This window comes from Xyrauchen texanus, chromosome 1 (genome assembly GCF_025860055.1).
Source record: "Xyrauchen texanus isolate HMW12.3.18 chromosome 1, RBS_HiC_50CHRs, whole genome shotgun sequence".
Taxonomy (NCBI): domain Eukaryota; kingdom Metazoa; phylum Chordata; class Actinopteri; order Cypriniformes; family Catostomidae; genus Xyrauchen; species Xyrauchen texanus.
Window position 1 is genome coordinate 52159349 of NC_068276.1, and position 23090 is coordinate 52182438.

At 36.7% G+C, this 23090-nt stretch overlaps 1 protein-coding gene across 2 annotated transcripts in view; it reads left to right on the forward strand.

Moving 5' to 3' along the window:
* The window catches only part of LOC127650500 (ADAMTS-like protein 1), a 177226-nt gene that overhangs the window by 93462 nt on the left and 60674 nt on the right, over window positions 1-23090 (forward strand). The window contains exon 1 of one of the 2 annotated variants that reach the window (XM_052135961.1): window positions 17375-17802. The exons of the other annotated variant lie outside the window; for it this stretch is intronic. Coding sequence (XP_051991921.1) covers window positions 17749-17802 — 54 coding nt within the window. The 5' untranslated portion in view covers window positions 17375-17748. Of the gene's footprint in view, window positions 1-17374; window positions 17803-23090 lie in introns of those variants that run through there. 2 annotated transcript variants of the gene reach the window in all.

Consider the following 23090-nt stretch of genomic DNA (forward strand, 5'->3'; position numbering starts at 1 on the left):
GTTTCTCCTACAATAGACGTGTGAGATTAGGGTCTCTTTCCAGTTGTTCTCCATTTGATCTCATTGGTGTTTAGTAGAAAAAATGAGATATTAAAAACATCTCATTAGTTATTTTTCTCCTATGGGTGTCTAGGTAGTGCCTCCAAAAATGTGTAAAAATAATTGTCAGTACAATAATAAATCAAATTAATACTATGAAAGATGACTTCAAATAGTTTGTTAACCAATCATTTGTCAAGTGTCCCAACCAGTGGATAAAGGTTCAGAGGGAGGCAGCGTCTCCAGGAATTTGGCATATATTTCCCCCCCCTTGAGCTCATTGCATTTTCATAAAGGTTCTAATGTGTTCTGTTAAGGGTCCTGTCCCAAATAGGGACTGTAATTTACCTGGAGAGAGCTATTTGTTTATCTCAAAGGCATTTGCTTGGCTGCATGAACCCCCAGACTGATGATGATGGTATATTTTCATGCCTAACCCTAAGTCTCTGTAACACTTTACAGGAAGTACGAAAGACTTTTCCCAATTCTCCGGTAAGGCTTTTAATTTACACCCTTTGAGTACTTGTACAATAATATGGCTTGTTCGGGTGTAGCACCCTCTCTATACTTGAAATCACTTTAAATACACAAGGAACACAGTAGGCATCTTTGTGTTTTGACTCATTTCCTCCCCTGATGGAGGCCCTCTGGCTGGCTTTTATGCTGCTCTCCCTGTGCTCACTGAAATTAGAGAAAGGTGTTAGACATAATTTAGCTCAGGTGTAAGCTCCCTTACCGCTTTTCTCTCCCGGACGGGCGCTTGACCACGCCCCTGCTGCCACAGTCTCATTCTAAACTAAATCGAAATGTTTTGTTATATGTTTTACCATTCAGTTGTAGTCAGAAATTTACATACACTTAGGTTGAAGTCATTAAAACAATTTTTTTTAACCATTCCACAGATTTAATATTAGTTTTAATATTGTTTTGTGCATGACACAAGTTCATTTTTCCAGCAATTGTTTACAGACAGATTGTTTCACATTTAATGACTATATCACAATTCCAGTGGGTCAGAGGTTTACATACACTAAGTTAACTGTGCCTTTAAGCAGCTTGGAAAATTCCAGAAAATTATGTCAAGCCTTTAGACAATTAGCCAATTAGCTTCTGATAGGAGGTGTACTGAATTGGAGGTGTACCTGTGGATGTAGGTTAAGACCTACCTTCAAACTCAGTGCCTCTTTGCTTGACATCATGGGAAAATCAAAAGAAATTAGCCAAGACTTCAAAAAAAAGAAATTGTGGACCTCCACAAGTCTGGCTCATCCTTGGGAGCAATTTCCTAATGCCTGAAGGTACCACATTCATCTGTACAAACAATAGTATGCAAGTATAAAAACCATAGGAACACACAGCCATCATACCGCTCAGGAAGGAGACGCATTCTGTCTCCTTGGGATGAATGTTGTTTGTGCAAAAAGTGCAAATTAATCCCAGACCTTGTGAAGATGATGGAGGAAACGGGTAGACAAGTATCTATATCCACAGTAAATGAGTTCTATATCCTCATAACCTGAAAGGCTGCTCAGCAAGAAAGAAGTCACTGCTCCAAAACTGCTATAAAAAAGCCAGACTACAGTTTGCAAGTGCACATAGGGACAAAGATCTTGGATAAATATCCTCTGGTCTAATGAAACAAAAATGTAACTGTTTGGCCATAATGACCATTGTTATGTTTGTAGAAAAAAGTGTGAGGCTTGCAAGCCTAAGAACACCATCCCAACCCTGAAGCATGGGGCTGGCAGCATCATGTTGTGGAGGTGCCTTGCTGCAGGAGGGACAGGTGCACTTCACAAAATAGATGGCATCATGAGGAAGGAAAATTATATGGATATATTGAAGCAACATCTCAAGACATCAGCCAGGAAATTAAAGCTTGGTCACAAATGGGTTTTCCAAATGGACAGTGACCCCCAAGCATACCTCCGAAGTTGTGGCTAAATGGCTTAAGGACAACAAAGACAAGCTACAAAGCCCTGACCTTAATCCGATAGAAAATTTGTGGGCAGAACTGAAAAAGCATGTTCAAGCAAGGAGGCCTACAAACCTGACTCAGTTACACCAGTTCTGTCTGAAGGAATGGGCCAAAATTCCAGCAATTTATTGTGAGAAGCTTGTGGAAGACTACCCAAAATGTTTAACCCAAGATAAACAATTTAAAGTCAATGCTACCAAATACTAACAAAGTGTATGTAAACTTCTGACCCACTGGGAATGTGATGAAAGAAATAAAAGCTGAAATAAATAATTCTCTCTACTATTATTCTGACATTTAACATTCTTTATATTTACATTTACATTTATGCATTTGGCAGACGCTTTTATCCAAAGCGACTTACAGAGCCCTTATTACAGGGACAATCCCCCTGGAGCAACCTGGAGTTAAGTGCCTTGCTCAAGGACACAATGGTGGTGGCCGTGGGATTAGAACCTGTGACCTTCTGATTAACAGCTCTGTGATTTAGCCACTACGCCACCACCACTTGGCCAAGGGCTAAAAGTAACTTTAACCCTGAGTAAACCTGTATTGCATAGATAAGCATCCATTTTAAAGCTTGATTTTGAAGCCCTAGCTGCTCTAGAGTGAATTGTGGTGCCAGAGGTAAAGGGTCAAGTATGATCAGTGTGAAATGTAGAAAAATATAACCAAGGATTAGGTTAACCCAGGGTTAAGATTACCCTATGGCAAGCAGACAAGTGTGTTTCTTTCTGATTCGATCCATTCTATGCATATACCAAAAAATGAAAATGTCATGTTGACAGCCTCAGTCTCCAATCACTATCATTGTGTGGAAGAAAAGTGCAGCTTCAATATTTTTCAGAATTTCTTCTCTTGCATTCCATGAAAGAAAGTCATACGGGTTTGGAACAACATGAGAGTCAGTAAATGACAACAAATTTTCATTTTTGGGTAACTTTTCCTTTTAGCTTATTGTCTTTTTACCTTCATTCCTAGGACTGTATCTACTTTTTAATTAAAAAAAAATGCACTAATTTAAATATTGCTAAGGATAAAGTCTCTATCCTACAATTTGTTGTGAGATCCCGTAAGCAACCACAGCAGACAAAGGGAGATTTTGAATATGGGCCATAGAAATTAAGTCAGCCCAGACACCTGTGGCAAGTCTGGATTGCACTAAATCAAATGTTTATCTCTGTCTGAGCAAAATTGCACAACCATGGCAACAGGCAGTGATAGTGAGAATCAACCTGCAGCTCACCAAGCCAAACACTAGATGGCATTGCTCTTTTAAAAAAACCAGCACACCAGCAGACAGAGATGAATACTACAATAAAATCTTACCAATAAACCACTGAACTACTAAACCAAACGCTATATACCAATTTGATTAGATTTTATTCGTTTTAATTATTTTTTGGAAGGGGCACCAGTGACAATGATACTCACTTGGTGCCCTATACATGAGATAAGACATGACCAGATACAACTTACTTGGAAGAGTTGAAGGCAGTGTGAAGAGATCTTTGTGACCTCAACTAACAGGTTCTGAATCTGATGTTATCGGGGAAGGACACTGATCATGTCATGAGTAAGAATCACAACTTCTTTAATGGGAGACTCCTGGTTGATATCACATGACTGGACAAATCCTACTCTCTTTATATTTGTATTAGACTTTTGGTTTTATGACAAATTAAGCATGGGTTACAAATACGCCTGTGAATAGTGTATTTCTTCAGTGATACCTGAAAACCTTTGCACAATGCTGCAACCACACAATTATAGGTCTCTGCATGCAGTCCAATACAACTATTGACCAGTAAATCACTACTTGGTGATGAAAAATTACAACACAATTTAGTGCACCTTTAGTATGGAAAATAAGTGTAAACAGTCATTTGTTTAGGTTTTTGTGACAGAAAAAAAAAAAAAATGTTTTCTTATTAGCCAATGTAAACTGGAATGTTGTCTTTTGGTCAGGGCCTGGAGTCCCATCTGGCTGATAAGCACAGACCATAATATTTGACCTTCTCTTTTTATTATGCTGTCTTCTGTCATGTCTTTGCTGTTCACAGAGTTGATGGTCTTATGGTCTTCTGTTTGTTTCAGCAAAAGATATGTTGAATTCAGAGGTTAAATTTTACTTTTCTCAGCTTCCATCTCTCCAGGATGACATCAGCTCTTTTCTTGTGCAATTATATTTTGGTCATATTTCTAGTGTTGGGGAGTAGCTAACTACATGTAGCAATGACTTTTAATTTTTCAGTACCTTGACAGTCGCTCAGCTGCTTTTAAAACAGAGTAGCATTTCCAGTAGCAAACCGCTACATCATATTGGTCAGATTATAACTAATAGCCTTCCTTATTGCGTAGAAGCCAAACTTTTACCGGTAACACATCCGACGATCTGGCAGCATATTTCTGTCTGCTGATCAGAATCAGGCAGCAACGTCTTCTTCTTTTGCAATGGCAGATCACAGACAAAAATAGTGAATTACCACCATCTACTGAGAGCATTTTACAGCTCACTTGGATGGGGAGAGATTGTCTGATGGTTATGTGAAGTGAGCAACCACAGTTTGTTTACCTTTACAAGACGTACAGGGGCAGGTAAATCTGAAAATGATAAAAGAACAGCATTTTATTCTTCCATGGAACAAAGAATGTTTCAGACACTTTGTTCTTAATAGATCACACAACAGCATATTTACCTTTACTATTTTAAATAAAGTAATTCAAAAAGTTATTATTGCCTTTGGAGTGATTTTGTTTCTGTTCTAAATATGTTTTTATCGCTTCTCATCGTCTGTGTGTTATTGGGAGCAGCGAGTGAATTATTATTATTATAATATTTATAAATATACAGTATATATTATTATAATAGTTACTGTCATCCAGAATTATTTGATTTCTCCATTTCTTGGCGTTTAATTAACTATTGTTTTCATGTAAAATAAATAAAATGATTCGTAAAAGAAATAATTTATGGCATTTATTATTATGCCTGAACAAAGCGAACAAATAGAGCAACCTCTGTATATGACCTGTAAAGCTGGCCCTTGCATGTCAATGGCAAAAAAGTCAGAAAATACAATGAGCATGAACCCAGGTGAGGGGAAATACAAGCCCTGAGTTTTTATTCACATATTATCCACACTAAATATTATGTGACAAGAACAAAAAAAATGCCTGCCGAAGGAGAGTTTGTCATAAAAATTTGATCTTTAGGGAAGTAGGCTATACAGTCCACAGCAGGACTGAAAACTGTGAAGTATAGTATAAAAACATTTTATTTTAATGCCATCTGATCTTTTAGTTTTTATTTTATACTGTTTTATTTTATGGCCATTATTAACTGTATTCATGTTACCATTCATGAAATGTATTAAATGCATTTAATATATTTAATTAAACAGATTAGATTTATTTAATTAATACATTAATTAAATGTCATTAGTGTAAATTGTGTTGTTATTATTATTATTGGTTTGATAGTAATATAAAAAATAAATATTGCTACAATGTTGCTAACTTCTTTTTCAAAAGAGTAGCTTAACTACTTAAAATTATGAGTAGCTTGTAGCTTGTCAAACTACAGTTTCAAAGTAGCTTCCCCAACACTGCATATTTCTTGGATTTGTTCTCACTGGACCTTGTCATTAGCTAGTAAGATAGACTTTTCTCTTGTTTTCTTTTTTCTCTGTTGCAGGCTAGGATATTGCAGGGGTTATGGAAGGGGAGATGGGCATGTTTGTGCTCTGTTTATCTTGAGGTTTTAGTTGAAAAACTTCAATATCATTCCCAAGGGAGATATATTCCTCTTGACCTGCTATTTAGTGGTGTTTAGCTTAGATTCATGTATTTTGAAGAAATAACTACCACTGGATGAGCTCATTTTTCCTTTTGCTGATCTTCATCCACTGCTGGGTAGAGAGACACATGCCATTAGCTTCCATTACAGACAGACATCCCTGGCTGAAGAGAGAAGAGATAGAATGTTTTTTAGGTGGTTTGATATAAAATAAGGCATTGACAAAAAGAATTGGCCAATTAAAATGAGGGAGGAAGATGGATGGATGGATGGATGGATGAATGGATGGATTGATTGATAGGATGTGCTCGAAGCCTAAAGGCACGAATAATGAGTTCAAAATAACTAAGATACTATATCATACACATTTTCCACTTCTTAAAATGTCTGTTAACACATTAACACCAACTGTTGCACAAAATTCACACGTAAAGATTCACGAATCAAACTTGAGCACAAATTTCTGACCAGAGAATTGATGATTTTATTGCGGAGCTTGTCTACCCATCTCTTAAAGCTGACCGCATTTACAACCATATCACCAATGAAGGTAAATGCTTGGTTTAGCCATTATTCCCAAACAGTTTAAATGCACCATAGAGGTATAAATACTTGTAAATCTATTCCGAATATTCCTGCACACAAGGATTGCAGTGGAAAAAAAAAAACATGCACATTTATTTTAACTAAATAATTATGTCCTCCACATTATGTTAAAATATGTGCACACAAAATAAGCTTCAAGTGTAGCCTTCCATAAAACTTTCTGATATAAATTTACGGTGCTTTAACCTGTTTTTATTTTTATTTAATTGCATTTCACAGTTGCTTGACACCGCATGCCTCTAGAATAACATTGATATACTTGCATACTGCACATAAACCTAAACATATACTTGCACATTGCAGACATAAACCAAAATTCTACTTCAGCAAATGTCAAAAATACTAGGAGAAACCAAAGCTATAAACACATTCCACAGTTCATGTAGTTTACATATCCAGCTTCATCTGGTGAGAAAAAATAAAGAATATATCAATAATATTATTACATTTACGTTTACATTTATGCATTTGGCAGACGCTTTTATCCAAAGTGACTTACAGTGCCCTTATTACAGGGACAATCCCCCCGGAGCAACCTGGAGTTAAGTGACTTGCTCAAGGACACAATGGTGGTGACTGTGGGGATCGAACCAGCAACATTCTGATTACCAGATGACCAGTTATGTGCTTTAGACTACTACACCACCACCACTCCGATTATGAATTAATAATAATCATTATAATAATCAATAATAATAATAATAATTAAATAGGCCTATCCAAGGCATAATTTATATACAGAAACTAAAAATATAAACCAATATAGCCACCCTTCTTTTCAATATCTCCCATGAGCCTTCCATCCATGGAGTCTGTCAGTTTCTTGATCTGTTCACAAACAACTTTCGCTGAAGCAGCAACAACAGCCTCCCAAATGCTTTTCAAAGAGGTGTATTGTCTTCCCTCACAGTAAACCGCACATTTGAGAAGGGCCCACAAGTTCTCAATAGGATTTAAGTCAGGTGAGGATGGGGCCAAGTCATTATTTGGGCATATTTGAGGCCCTTGCTGGCTAGCCAAGCAGTTGTTACTTGGATGCATGTGATGAAACATTGTCCTGCATAAAGATCATGACCTTCTTGAATGCTGAGGACTTCTTCCTGTACAAATGCTTGAAGATAGTACTTTTCAGAAACTGGCAGTAGGTTTGAGAGTTGATTTTCAACTCGAAAAGGTCCAAATACCTCATCCTTTATGATAGCAGCCCATAACAGTATCCCTCCTCCACCTTGCTGGAGCCTGACTCGAAGTGGTGTTCTTGTGTCCATTAGTAATCCAGTCATGGGCCCATCCATCTGGTCCATCAAGATTTGAACTTTATTACCATCTGCTTGTGGAATCTCCAAACTGCAAATGCAGGAACTGAGTTTACACTTTGCATTGAAAACAGGAAAATATCTATTTTTGCTTTACGCCACTTCATTAACATACAATACACCCCACAGTTTGCGTGCATACATCCGAAGACACTTCGGATGCACAAACACTCCCACCCATGCCCACTTGCGCTTTGCGCTGGCACAAAAATTGCACTTACAATTAGCACTCTCATGATAATTGGCACGGCATGGTCTGCGCTTAGCAAGGTCACGAAAAGCCCATGGTATGTTTATAAATGCAATATATACGTATAATTTAATGTCAGTACCATAGCTTCAATAAATACGATTAGAGATTTTAGCAACTTGCCTTAATGGCTGTATTTACTCATGAAGTTCACAATTGGCTCACCAGCTTGATTGCAAAAGCACATGGAGGAGAGATTTTGATTCCAAAATATCCATTGGAGCAGAATTTTGCTGGATTTTATATACCGTTTCCTCTCACTGTAGCTTTGTGCTCTGATCGCTAGCAAAAGCATGGTGTTTACACAGTTCTCTCCTAATGTTTGGTAACATTTTACATTTAGGGAAAGTTTGCACAGTCAATTCTTTCTATTAGCGCTCCATATTGATGATCTTAAATGGAACAATGGTGTTATCTTTCGTGAAGTTATTTGGCATTGATTTTCAGCAGTTGCTTTATGTGTCATCTGCCTCACAGCTGTGTAAGTATGTGCTGTGGATTGTGATTGACAGCTTTATATTCATAATGCCATGGAGAGCAGAATGAAGTAGTTTTAGCAGAACACAACCGATGCATCTAATGAATGCAAAGGGCAACCGGGGGAAACATAAACACTGTAAACACGTGCACTTATTTTCATCTCTTTTACACCCTTTTGTCCTGACAGTTTTTGTGTGTGTTGGCACAAAGAATGTTCCCAATGGATCACATCTAGTAAACACCTAACTGATGGTAATGTGTGATTATGAATCTTTGACACTCTCGGTTTTATTTTGTTACTTTATGTATATATTGTGAAATATTAAAGGGATAGTTCACCCAAAAATTAAATTTCTGTCATCATTTACCTTTATGTTGTTCCAAACCCTTGTGAGGTTTCCTTTTATACAGAATAACAAAATCATATTGGTGTGGGTCACATGAGGGTGAGTATATGATGACAGAGTTTTCATTTTTGGGTGAATTAACCCTTTAACATACAGTTTAGTTAGTCTATAAAGCCCCACTATAAGGACTATCTTGACAGTCTATAATACTAATAGTGTAAGATGATTACTGTGTAACACTCCACAATATTAAAGTTGAGTATCACAAAATACATTATTTTGTGATACTATACCATTAATTGTTGCTTTCACTAGTTTCAGCTCCACTGAAGATCCAAGAGTCTACATTGCTTTGTATTGTTCATTGAGGCTAAAATAAAATGCTACTTTCTACTATGCATTTATGTATATTTTCACAGTGAGATTTGACCATAACATTGACCATCTCCCTTCGTGCCACTACCATGCTCCCTCATGAGCCTAATGGGCCAAAACCAACACACAACCACAGTTCACATAATTAAAAACATGTGGTTCTCACAAAACCTCTGTACGGTTTAAAGGCTGAAACCTGACAGGGTGTAACATACATACAAGATCAAACATGATTTCACAGTGGAACTCCTTAACCTTTGCACCAAGTACAATATTTACTATCCTTAGCAGCTCAGTCACTCCTCATTTTGAATCATATCAAATTTAAGCAAACAAATTCCTCTGCTCTGCACCTCAAAATCCTGGAACAACTATTTAATATGTTTTAAGCAGAATTAGAGGCCTACCAAAATTTCCTCACTGATTTTTGTGCTTCCATTGATACAGTACTTAAAGTGCAATGGAAATGTAATGACAACTTCTTAATGCAACTGAACTTTCTAATACAGGTCACTATAAGGATGTTTCATTGCCAAGTTGTTACATTGTCAAATAAATAAAGGCCCATTGTGATTTGTGTAAAGTTACAGTCAGCCTATGAGTAGAAGTAGTGACAGACATTAGAGGCTAAACAAATGTGTTTATTTATGACATGACTAAGAAGTGATGCACTGATCTTGCATAGGTAAAATAAACTGGTCATGACCAACATGTATATAAAAAACATTATAGATATTTCACACAAATGTATATTGTGCAATTAGCAGATTATTTTGCTACATAATATCAAACATTGTGATTATAAAAGTCTCAGTGTCATTTGAGGTAACAAATTTAACCACCCAGTTCCATTAAGAGAAGTTGAAGTGACAAGCAGCCTTGCCTTGGTAGAGACCAGTACCATTACTTTCTAAACTTAATAGACCTTTTGGGACTTTTCAGTTTAGGGGGCATGTTCTTTCCAGAGATTGGTTTCCAGTAAATGTTAGTATTAGACTGGAAGGATGTAAAATTCCAAACTGTATCATATTCCCTATGAGTAAAGAAATTGGCAATGGAAGGGTACATGTTAGTATTATTTGGAATTAAACCACAAAACACAACATCTGTTTTGTACTAGCTGATCCATTTGACTTTGACAGGAAAACCTGGCCTTCTGTTGGATCAGTTGTAATATCTGTCATGGGAACAGTTATTTGATGTCAGTACAAAGACAACAGTGTTTAAAAATTGCCAACAATTCAAAATGTTTACAAAAGAGAAACATTGACTTACCACCAAATTGCCAGTTAATAAGTTTGTAGTTAGAGTAAATAGAATAAAAATCCAGAGAACAAATTACTTTATTTGAAAGTCAGGTCAAGTATGTAATGAAGATGATGATGATTGTTGATGATGCTGTCTTCAGCACAGTGATGGAGATATTCAGAGGTCTTGACTTGACCTCTAATATATGAAACTCAGGAGACTGAGATTTGCTATTGCTAGTGTAGGTCCACTGGCCCTTGATATTGTCCTTCTGGTATTCTTATTGTGTAGTTTACACTTTACAGTAAAGTTTCATTTTTTTTTAACATTAGTTAACTTGAACTAACAATGAACAATACTTTTATAGCATTTGTTAATCTTAGTTAATTTTAATTGCAATATATACCAATAACTTTTTTAAATCAAAAGTTGTATTTGTTGACATTAGTTAATGCACTATGAACTAACAATGAACAATTGTATTCTTATCAACCAACATAAACAAACATTAATAAATGTTGTACAAAATATATTGTTAATTGTTTGTTTGTGATATCTAATGCATTAACTAATGTTAACGAATGGAACCTTATTGTAAAATGTTACCAGAAAAAGTATTGTAACATTGAAAAAATTACATAGCTCACCACACAGAGGGACTTTGCTCATTCACTTAGTTATTCTAGGGAAAAAATGCATTTGGTTGTTGTTTAAAGAAAGTGTATATTGTTTCTATACAGTTGAATCTAAATAAACTTCTCTATGGTTGTCTTCATCACGCACCAATTAATTTGATTATGTAGGGCCAACCACATGGCATGGACAGTGACAGTGCATCTTTCTCCATTCATTTTCCAAATTCTCCATGTTATTTCTTTCTCATTTAATTGTTTTTTTCTCTCCATAGTCTACCTGCAGTGGTTAAAGCCAGTAAGTTTCTCTGCTTAGAGTACCTTCTAAAACCCATGTACTTAACAGCCTCCTCAAGGGGATAAAAAACTTTTCATTACAAGAGGCCTTACTCACAGGGATATTCCCTGTGGTGCATCTGATTTCTGTGCATGCTATTCACAAACAAATCGCAAGGGGCTCAATGCAGGGGGATTTCAACTTTATTTCATCAACTCAGAAATGAGCTGCTGCTATCGCCCAGCACTTACTTTAATTTGCTTGAACCCTTCAGATCCCAGACTAAAGAGGCTTTGTGTACACTAAACATAGTCCATTCTGTTCTCTCCTCAATGGTATTATGATAAATCGGTGGCTTGAAAACACATACATAAAATACTGATGATATGCAGTACTCACAATGATTTGACTAGCGATATAATCTTAAAAAACATTGTGAAAATTGCAATTAAATTTTCCTGATGGTTTTTATTTGACCATACATTTTCCTGATGTCTGTTTCATTAAACTAGTTTTGCAATCCTTTCTTGACTTGTGACTCCTGAGTATGAGAGTTTTAAGTCCATCGTTAGAATTGTTACATCCAATTAATTTCTGTGAATCAGTTTGAACTCTCAGTTTCAGTAGCAAAACACTTATTCAAAGATTTGTATTATTATTATTATTTTATTATTATTATAATTAATATTCTTTTTTTTTTTTTTTGCTCAAAAAATTCTCTGTGTGGCATTTTTTTAATAAATCAATATGTGCTAGTATAATATATATGTGGGTAAATTTAGCTATTTATTTCTATGAATTGTTACATTGACGCATATAAACAAAAACAATTACAAAGCATCATTTAAGTCTTATTTTTAAATAAATTGTCCTGTAATTCAGTTCTTACATTAAACATGTTGGATTGAATTTAAGTAGATATTTTAATATTGTTATTACTATTACTTTAGTTCCTAGATTACAATATTTTAATGTACTTGGATGGTTAACACAGAAATATCGAGACATACATTTAATATCGCAGACAGAACTGATATTTTCTGTGTTGTAGTGATGGGTTCTTGATTGGAGGTGTGCAGCAGAATGGGAGGGAGAGCTCAATCAGTCATCCTTCCATTTGTCCCTCCCTTGTCAAGTCGAGTCATTTTTATTTGTATAGCACTTTTCACACGCAGATTGTTTCAAAGCAGCTTTACAGAAAATCATGCATTAACAAAAAAATTATACTGTAATATCTGTAAAGTTGGACCTTTTTTACCCAGAATGGTTTTGCCTGTGAAACTCAGGCTTGGAGTGATATTAATTGAGTATGGTATTGATTATGACTCTGATTATAAAGACATTCAGTTTGTTGGATGGCCATTGCATAATTATGGTAAAAACAAAGGTGCGAGGGGAAAAAAAGGTCTGGAAAATCAGGAAAATAAAAAAAGTTCTGGGAAATGTTCAAGAATAACATGCCAAAGGCCTCATATATGGAACTTGATTTCAACAGTTTTATGGCTTCATCGAAGTACCTTCATATTTCCATAAAAACTATTTATGGCAAGAAGTACTGTATGCACTGTCTCTCTGTAAATATACTGAGGAAAGGGTCAATGTATCTGCTGCAGGATTCATATTCCATGTTCTGTCATTCTTTATTTGTGTGTACTCCCTTTACACCCCTCAGATAATATTAATGGGATAGGGTGTCAAAGAATTACGTTATTAATTTAATCCCTGGATTTGAGGGTTTGTGGTTGATTTCTAAAGCAGGCTGTAAAGTTTCTTTCCTGGTAAAATATTTTATATTAAAGCTGCTAAATACTGTCTTTAGTGTAAATCACATTCTGAGCACATGTGCGGTTTATTGGAAAAGGGGGCTACCATTTATCCCATTCAAATTGTTTTACTATTCTCACGGGAGTGGAGCTTTGGAAGATAGTGAGGCTTAAACATCTGATCCAAGAATGCTCAATCCAGTTTCTTCTTCCTGCATTGATGTTGCTCCGAAACAGAATGAATCTCAGAATTCATGAACATCTCTATCTCAAATTACTGATCTGGGATGTGTTTCACGAGCGACGACGTAACTCACTGCTTAACCACCATAGTACAATGCACTGTTGGAGAAATGAACTAGCTAGTCACAACTGTTTCCTGAAATCATAGTATATGTGTCACACATCCATCGTTTGAACCGCGTTGGTTCAACAACATAGAGCTGTCATTAATGACATTAATTTGAGTAATACATTCTGTGAATATTAAATTATAATAGATCATTTACATGTACACCAGAAAGACGTTTAATGCGAGAATGCTGCTGAAGACATGAAATTGCATGCACTGTGTAATGCGACTGATGCATTGCCCTACAATTGATGTGTTTCCCTCTACATCAGACTTCAGAGTTCCCCCTACGCACTTGAGCACATACACACTCTTCAAATGGGTGTGTTCTATACAGAAGAGATCATCCTTATGCCCTATTCCATTCAAAGTCCTTACCATCCACTGTGAGAGCAGTAGAGGGCTGAAAGTTGTGGAGCTCCAAAATAACATTTGGAATTCACTTTTTAGCCATTTTTATTGAAAATTCCATTTAAAGCTATCTATTATGATTGTTCTCTCTTTGAAGTGCCCTTCGGAGTCTGATTTATCCCATTTGCAATGCTGCCAAAAACGTCACTTGTACACAGAAGCCATGTTCTCCAACAGAAGCCACTTGTGTTAAAGTGCTTTCTCTTAACATCCCTTTCGTGTGATTTGCTTTTGCTTTTGCATGACGTTTCAGAACGACGTTTTCTGCAAATGCCCATAAAGGTTTTTTTTTTTCATTTTTAGTAAATGCATTTAAATGTGATCTAGACAGAATGAAAGATATATATATATATATATATATATATATATATATATATATATATATCCTTTATACCATATATAAGCCTCAGTGAAGTGAAATTATGTCCACATAGCAAACTAACAAGGAACTATGCTACTAACCACAGGTGAAAAGCTGTAGTTTCAACCACACAACTGTGCAATGATGTTTGCGAATGTTCATTGGAACTACGGTTTCGGGAAACATAAAACCATTGTGTTGGTAACGATGGAATGTACGACCATAGTTGGCTAATGATGCTTTTGGGAAAAGCACCCCAGACAGCATGGTTGAATCTCTTTTGAATACTTTCTTATGATCTTTGTCTTATAGCATCAAGCCAGTCTCTTGAGGTCAGAACACGTTGAAATGTCTGGTTTGTTGGAAATGATGCACCTTTAGAATACTTTATTTTTTTACTCATCGTCATGAGAGGAATGCTGTTACCTCATCCTCTCCACTACCAGCCGTGTCTATTCTTGCCAACTGTTGGTCAGGCCCTTAATGACATTATACAGAGTGGTCATTCTCAGCTGAAATGTGCTCATCCTTGTCTGGCCATTTTTTTTTATTAATCAAGAGCATTCCTGCTTTCCCGCAGTTTTATTTAAGCAGCTTTGGAAACATTACTTGGAATGTGTGATTTTGTTGAACCTGCTACATCATCTCCATTATCTATTGCCACCCCCTGGCTTGTAAGTTGTACAGATGGAATGCAATGGAACTACTGATTAGCCCTTTTGTGTGTGTGTGTGTGTGTGTGTGTGTGTGTGTGTGTGTGCGTGCGTGCGTGCAGTATTTCAAGCTCCTTATCCTTGTCAGGGGGCTTGTGTGCATGAACATGATCTAAAAGTGCATTCCAAAACTAGAATCCATCCATTACAGCTCATAGGAAAACAGGAGTATGACCCAACCAGTTTTTAGCGCTTAATTTGGCATATGGACGAGCATGAATAACTGGAATCTGTCAAAATTCAAAGCTAGTATTTACCAGAATTGCAACTATGTCATTTATATAACTACACACAACTCGCACTGAATTCATTGACAGAATTTTTGATATTAAAAAGAGTAATTCATGTTCCGAACTTTGGTGGCCTGTATTCTTAATTAGAGACTGGAAGATTAGTCTACAAGTGGTGCCAATCACTAAGCTCATTTCCTCTTCATGCTCTGCATTTCACTTTTTAGCCATCCAAGCATTTATTTTAATTTGGCATGTCCACAAGTATTTGAATGCCCTGTGGACTGCAAATGGAGTTTGCATATGCTTGGAATCAGTGGGTTTGTTATCCATCTTCGTATTGTGATTAGTCACCAACTATTCGTTTTTGGGTCCGGACACATTTCTTTCAGCCTTAATTTGATAGTAATTATGTGGCTTCTGATTTGAAGTATTCTTTGGAAAATGTTTTCATTTGAAATGTAGGTGGTAGTGCCACAGGATAAATTTGCTCAAATAATTGTCTTTTCTTCATCACTGATGTGAACAAGCAAAGTGTCCTTTTGGATTTCTATTTAGGGTTAGACCTTTCAAAAAAAGGCTCAAACTTATCCAACAAATTCTGTCGACAGTTAAATAACTACATTATTTTCTGCGATATGTATTGGTGTCTATATAATATGGTTTTTATCTGCTAACATTATCTGAAGCATCTCAAATAAATCTTAGTGCCGAATTCACACAACATGTTTTGCCACTTTGGCACCCTGTTTTTCAGAAATTAAATACAGTACATTTTATTCACTAAATACTCGCAATCCAGTTTAAGATGCTATCTGTATGGGTTTAAGTGTTTAAGTATTTAAATTTAAATTTAAATGTACATATTCTATTGATCATGGCAGCAGTCATTTATCAAATGTTTGAAAAGAGCATTATAACGGCATACTGTAGCATGCAGAACTAAAGTTTTCAGTATGGTTAATTTAGGGTAAAGTCTGAATAAATATAGCACTCCCACTACTGTTCCTTAAAGGGATGGTTCACCTAAAAATGTAAATTGTGTTTACTTAACCTCATGTGATACAAACTTGTACAACTTTCTTTTTTCTTTGGAGCACCAAAGAAGATTTGAATGTTAGCCTCAGTCATCATACAAGTGAAAAGTGAAAGTGGACAAATGTGCAGTTAACGTTAATGGTGATTGAGACGAACATACTGTCTAATATCTCCTTTTGTGTTCCACAGAAACAAGAATAAGATGAGAGTGGGTCAGTGATGACAAAAAAAATATTTTGAAAAATTCCTTTTATGGGAATTTTAATGGGAATTAAACAACATAAACTCAAGACATATAATTGTAGTGAACCCTCTTCAGCCTGATCATCTGTCCCATTTTGTGTGTTAAACAATGTCAAAGGATTCAAGAGACCCATAAGCACTGATGATAAATCTATGAGTGATAAATTAGAGGATTGCTTTAAGGTATACGATGACTGAAGTCATGAACAGAAATAAAATATGTTTTACCATGACCATTTAACTACATAAGTCAACATAAGCTTGAGTAACTATCAGGGCATATGAATTACATAATCAGCTGACATCTGCCATTGAATGTTACTGTATGTGCACTGGCTCAAAAGGTTTGCCATCAATGTATTTTTAGCGTAAGTGCTTTTCAATTAATCCCATCTTAAAGACCCCAAAACTGTTCCATGGAGGAACATATGGATAAAAAAAACACCCCCAACTAAAATCCTTAACCTCAGCAAGCTGATTTTTTAAAAGGGTTTAATTTAAGTTCCTAGATACTTTCATGTTGTACTGGGGGAAAAAAACAAAAAACTAATTGCCCCAATTTAGGCACTAGATATATTGCCCTCGCTTGATGAGGCTGTTTCATTTCATTTGAATGTGTCATGCAATATGACCAACTTGAATAGGAGCGTGCGTGAGAGAGAGAGAGGGAGAGAGAGTGAGAGAGAGGGAGAGGGAAAAAGAGAGAGAGGGGGGGCTTGTGGCTATGCATCAGTATGTGCATTTTCAATGATTTAGTCATCTACCAGTTTTTTCCAAGGTGACTGTTGTAAGTGGGCTGCAAGACAGGCCAGAACATAGATTAGCTGAAATAAGAAGACAGAAGCCAGGAGCAGAAAGAGAAATTTGGGGAGGAGAAAAGAGAGAGATGAAAAAGTTAAGCACATACAGGGACAGAGTTAGAATTTGAGTTAGGTAGAGTGCGAGTGCACAGTGAAGGGCAAGAGGGAATTGAAGGAATAACAGCAGAGAGTGTGTGAATGTGTGAAACTGCAGCTGGAGCAGGTCGCGTGTTTGTTTTAGCATGCACGACTGGGGCCTCCTCTGATTGGTTGGCAGATTGGACTGGGGGCTCCTGGGGCTCCAAGCCCCCCTCTGATTGCCTTGGTTGAGAGACGAACGCAGAATGTATAGTGAGAGAAAGAGAGCAGGCATGGGCAACACATTCTAATGGACACCAAATGTGAGACTCCACGCGTCAGGCTCACACTCACACGCTCGCTCACCTAAACTCAAAGCAGGCACTGGTAACTCTGCATCCCTTAATGAGGCATGGACCAATCCACTGCAGCTGCTGTCGTATTACTGGTTTCTCTCTTGTTCCTGGTACAGTGAAATACGTTTTCATACTTTATTCTTTTATTTTGTTTCCTTTATTTCTTGTTCTTTCTTTTTTTCAGACATTTTTAGATGTACATTATAAGATTGTTGCTTACTAGCTTATTAGCATTTTCTGACCTTTTTTTTTATTATTTGACTTTGCTTATGATTTAGTTTTAAATATTGAAGTGTTTATGGCTTCATAGGCATCTAATTTCTCTGCATTATTACACAGATGGAATGCACTTTGGACATATTTATTGATAGTCTGTCCATCTTGAGACATAACACTTGGACATTTTTTCTCCAAGTGTATGGTATTGTGAAAGAGTTATTTATGAAAACCCCAAAACGTATTGCTGTTTTGCTTGCATGGATGGTTTATTTGAAATTAAGTCTTTGGGGATCTCTTCCAAACTGCCAGAGTTGAAATGAGAAGGTGCTGTCTCTATAAGATGTGTACAAATAGAGTGAGAATAACCGAGAAGCAGGCAAGAGCTTAAACAGAAGTGAGGCAATCATATGACTTCCCAATTAAATAAAGTTAATTCCATGTATATTGATGTAACCCTGGGTCTGTGAAAGTGAGCATTGTGCTGAGCTCTGTAGCCGGTCAAATGGGTGCTCTTTGAGCAAGCAAATATCTTAAATCAATTTCACAAGTCTGTTGAGTTTGTCCTTTTCATATGCTGTTGGTTCGATGGTATGGGGTTTCACCCTTGCCCTCTTGAACCAAAATTATCTCTCATCATTTCAAATGCAGGGGCTGGAAATGGAAAATATTATACATGCCCATAGAGGAAGCTCCCAGGGAAGAAAGGAAGAAGATTGTTGGTTTTAAGAGGGTTCATTTGGTCTTTTACAGTCATAGTGAAAACAGCAACTGATTGATGAAGGGTTAAGTAAAGCAAAAATGATCCAGCTAGATATCTAATTCTTAAAGGGGTCCTATCATTAGATATCAATCATTGTGCTATGAAAATATTTGTTTAAACTGTTAGGGGCCGTTCAGACTGAACACTTACTTGCATAAAGAATAGCTAGACGCAGCTCTATGAATGGAACACAAAACAGGTGTCTTAAGCAGGTGCTTTTATAGAAATGTATGTTCTTTTCAATTGACACGGCACCTAAACGTAGCATTCCTGTGTGAGATGCTGTAAAAACAGTGAGTTGTGGCACAGGATTCGAAAATGTCCATCTAGCACATTTACATAGAAAACAATCAAAGACTGATTGAAAAATATGTTCTGCGTGAACAGCACCTAGCACAGTAACTTTTAGAACTCAAAACTTCCTCTCCAGTGGAAAAAATGACATTTATTGAAACTATGCAACAAAAACGTTTCGTTCTGCATTTCCTCAACTAATTGACATCTGACAGTTTAATACATTTAAACACATTACTGCCCACTATGACGCACCATCAGTGTCTATTAGGTGTTCAAAAACATGGTCCGCCCAACCAGGACATATGGAGGAAGTAGGATAGATTCTAATAACACCAGAACTAATGAGATGAGTAAAATGTGGGAAAGTCTGACAAACCTTGTGCTATTTCTGAATGTGTGTAGCACCTGAAGCGCTTCACATGGCTCTGAAGGATGAAGCCCTCGTATTGGTCCTTAGCTTTTCTTTTAGCAGTGTATTGAAAGGGAACCTAGGAAGTTGTAACTTTTAGAATTGAGACCATTCCCACAAGACCTCAGTGCAGTCTCCATTTGCCCTTCATTAAGGGTGCTTTCACACTTGGTTCGATTGCTTGGACCGAACCCGAGTTCCTTTCCTCCCCCCTTCATCAGCTGGTCTCTGTTCACATCATATGTTTTGGGTCTGAACCGTGGTCCGATTATGTCATCAACATGAGGAAAAGCAGCAGCTGTTTACCACTGTAACTAGGCAACGACTCAAGAAGACATCAGCTAATTAAAGTATTAATCTCTTTGGATCTACTACCAAATCTTTACATGCACAAAATGGCAGTTATGTTTGTCGATGCATTGAATGTGCAATGATGTGAAGAATATTAGAGCCCATGGATACATTGCAAGAGATGTGAAGAATTTGAGCTGCTCTCTGTAGGTGATTTATTTGTACACAAGCTGGTATTAGAAATTCATTAAACCATAATAATTGCGATCGGAAGCCTGCAAAGAATGTCATCAATAGCGGTTCACTTCCACGATTTGGTATGATTGAATTCATATTAGTAGCAAACCACACCGGAGTTCACATGAACCGTATCCCAGACCACCTCTTGAAGTGGACTCGGGTGAGTTCGTAAAACAGCGTTCAACCAACAAACCAATCTTTGAAATCCTTCGAACTTGGGTGCGCACCAAAATTGCTAGTGTGAAAGCACCCTAAACTGGATATTAAGTGAATAGGTGTTCTATAATGAGTGCAAACCCACCAATTGCTTTTCACAGGAAATTAGGTAACAGCTGGATGGAAACTAAAATCAGGAGCAAGGTTTATTAATTCAGATTTGGTGCAGCCAACATTTTGTAGAAGGTTCTTTGCTAATATATTTTTTCAATGATCCATCAACTGTGTTTAGATCTCAGCATGCCTGTTCCCCTCAATTATATTTTAAGATTGCAAATGTTTAGGCTGTTTATAGCATTCCTTCTTTGATCATTTGCAACTTAAGATGAAAAATTATCCATTTTGCTACTGGGCCCAAAGAAAATAATCCAACAGTTTAATTACCTTGTATCTTCTTTCTTCACCAGTCATTTATTATCCTTAACCAAATGAAATGCCATGCAGTTGGGATAATGTCAGAAACTTATAAAAAGTTTTTTTTCAAAGGAAATGCTAATTTCCAGCAGGTTTTTGCTTGTTGCTTCTTTTTGGTTCCTAGCTGTTGAAAACATTTCCCAGTTCAGTGGCCACTATGCACTTCAGAGCAGGTGTTCCATGCAGGAGTTCTGCATTAATAAGTCCCATTAATGCCATCTGCAGGTTTCATGAAAATTAGTGGATTCAAAAGGACCCCACCAGTTTCTCTGCCTGCATGGGGCTCAAATGAATACTGAAAAGACAGGTGCTTTAAACACATTCCTTTGGTCTTTCACAGACTTGAATGGTCCCCATCTGTGATGTTGGCTTATGCTGCAATATCCATTATACTTGCAAGAACTGGACACAATGGCTATGTTGGGGGACATTTACGGATTACGGGACAACCACAATAGTACTGCACTCCCAAATCAATCATAGCAGACTCTATATTATAGCATCACTTTGTTCTGCTCAAGCCCCAGCTGAGTTTGGCCATCAAGACTCTCTGTTTTAAATAGTTTTTTATAGCCCTGTAACAAAAACAAAAGTTTGTTACCTAGGGTTGATTTATGAGCTCATCAAACTCAGTGACCTGTTTGTGTCACTTTGCTCATTGAGAAACTAACAGACTTGGGGCAAATTCCATTCAAATGTAACCATGCCCTACTTACTCCGAAGACATTCTTTGTTACTACTTTTTGACATTTGATTAAAGTGAATGGTGACTCTGAGCTTTCAAGTTTAAAAAAGGACCAAAAATATGGCACAGTTTGAATTTGAACATCAAAACCGTTGTTGGTTCTCAAATGTTTTGTCACCAAAAGTCATTATTGCACCATAGTTGCCATTTTTGATTTTCCCACTGCAAACATGATGTTGATCAATGCTTTGATAGTGAACAAAATATGTTTAAAACTTATGTCAGTAGCTCGCTTTCATTTGGAATGGTCCTTTGAGTTGTGTACCCTTCCCGCAATGCCCTTCAATGGTGCAACAATGCCATTTGGAATTCGCCCTTACTGTAGATTTAGATAGGAAAGTACTACTTAAGGTTAGAGGGGCAACGTCACCAGTTGAATGAAATTTCAGTTGGAATGAGACCATTAGTACGACAACCCAACACCATATTTATCTGTCCAAGTAGACAGCTGAACAGGAATGGGGTGAAACAGTGTAAGAGTGATAAGTCCATTGGGAAAAGATTCTTTGGTTTTGATCTTGGCTCTATGGCTTGGTTCCAACAGCTAGCCTGCTTCCCAATTGGTTGTCAAGGCATGCCTCGGATGCACATTGTCCTTGCAGGTTCTTCGTTAATCTTCACATAATATTGATCTTGGAACCAGATTCATCTCTCATATCTCTTCACTGCCAAAGGCTTTGCTAAGAAATTATACTGGAGAGAAAAAAAAAACTTGGCTGGAGCTTGTTAAGAAAGGCATTACATTTCTTTCTGAAAAGGATGACTCTGACATCTGACAGAAATATGCTGGAGGAAACATGAGAGCTTCAACCATTTCCTAATAGACCTTTTTTATTCCCATTCACTTTTTGTTCAGATGCCAAACTGCTTTATTTGACCTTGTGTGTTCTTCAGTTTTTTAAATGTGTATAATGTATAATTGTATAGTGAAGTATCGAGAACTATATTACTGATTAGATTGAAATTGCAAGGGTTTGTGCTTACATTATCTTTCAGTTTAGGTCACTTAGGTCAATTCAAATGTTGAAATTTTTTTAAGTAAAAAATAAGGTGTATTTGTTTTGATATTACAATACTTTCTAGTATCCAGTTTAATTTGCAGAGAAAACTGTAATTAAGCCATTTTTAGGTTTGTTTCACAGAAAAGTGCACCATCAAAATATTGCTCTGTTTGAGCAATCGTTCAGCCCGACACAGCAGCATTGCCTCGACCAGTAGCGTGAGTTTGGGGCGGGACAATCTGACTGTCCAATAGAAGATTAGATTAGTGTTAAAGTAAAATAATATATATCTATGTTTTTTTTAGTTTAGCGTTGAAGCTTTTGTATATATATATTTTTTTTTTTCAGTAATTCTTGAATGTCTATTAAATGTATCATATTGGTGTAACTTGAAAAAGTTACAAAGTTTGAGTTTGTAAGTTTGAGTATCAGAATTCTGACTTGCCTCAATTTGCTGAAATTAGGTCTGGTGTTTTAGGAAAGCAAAGTTGCAGAATTTAGAATTTTACCACAGAATGGAGACTATATCTCTGATGATATCTCTGCCTGTTGCAGTGCTGTATGAATGATTTGCTCTCAAGAACTACTGTAGATGACTGTCTCTGTGATGGAAGGCATTGTGGTTACTTGGGCTACCATTGTTTCTCTGCTGTCTTCGCTTTGAATTCTCTTGGCCAACCTAGATGTGCTCTGAATGTGCTGACAAGATGAATTAGGCCAAGAAAGTCTGAATGTGGCTCAGTGGTTTCAAGTTATCATGAGTTTTTTTAGTGGAGTCTGAGACCAAAATAATCTTTTTGTTGCAA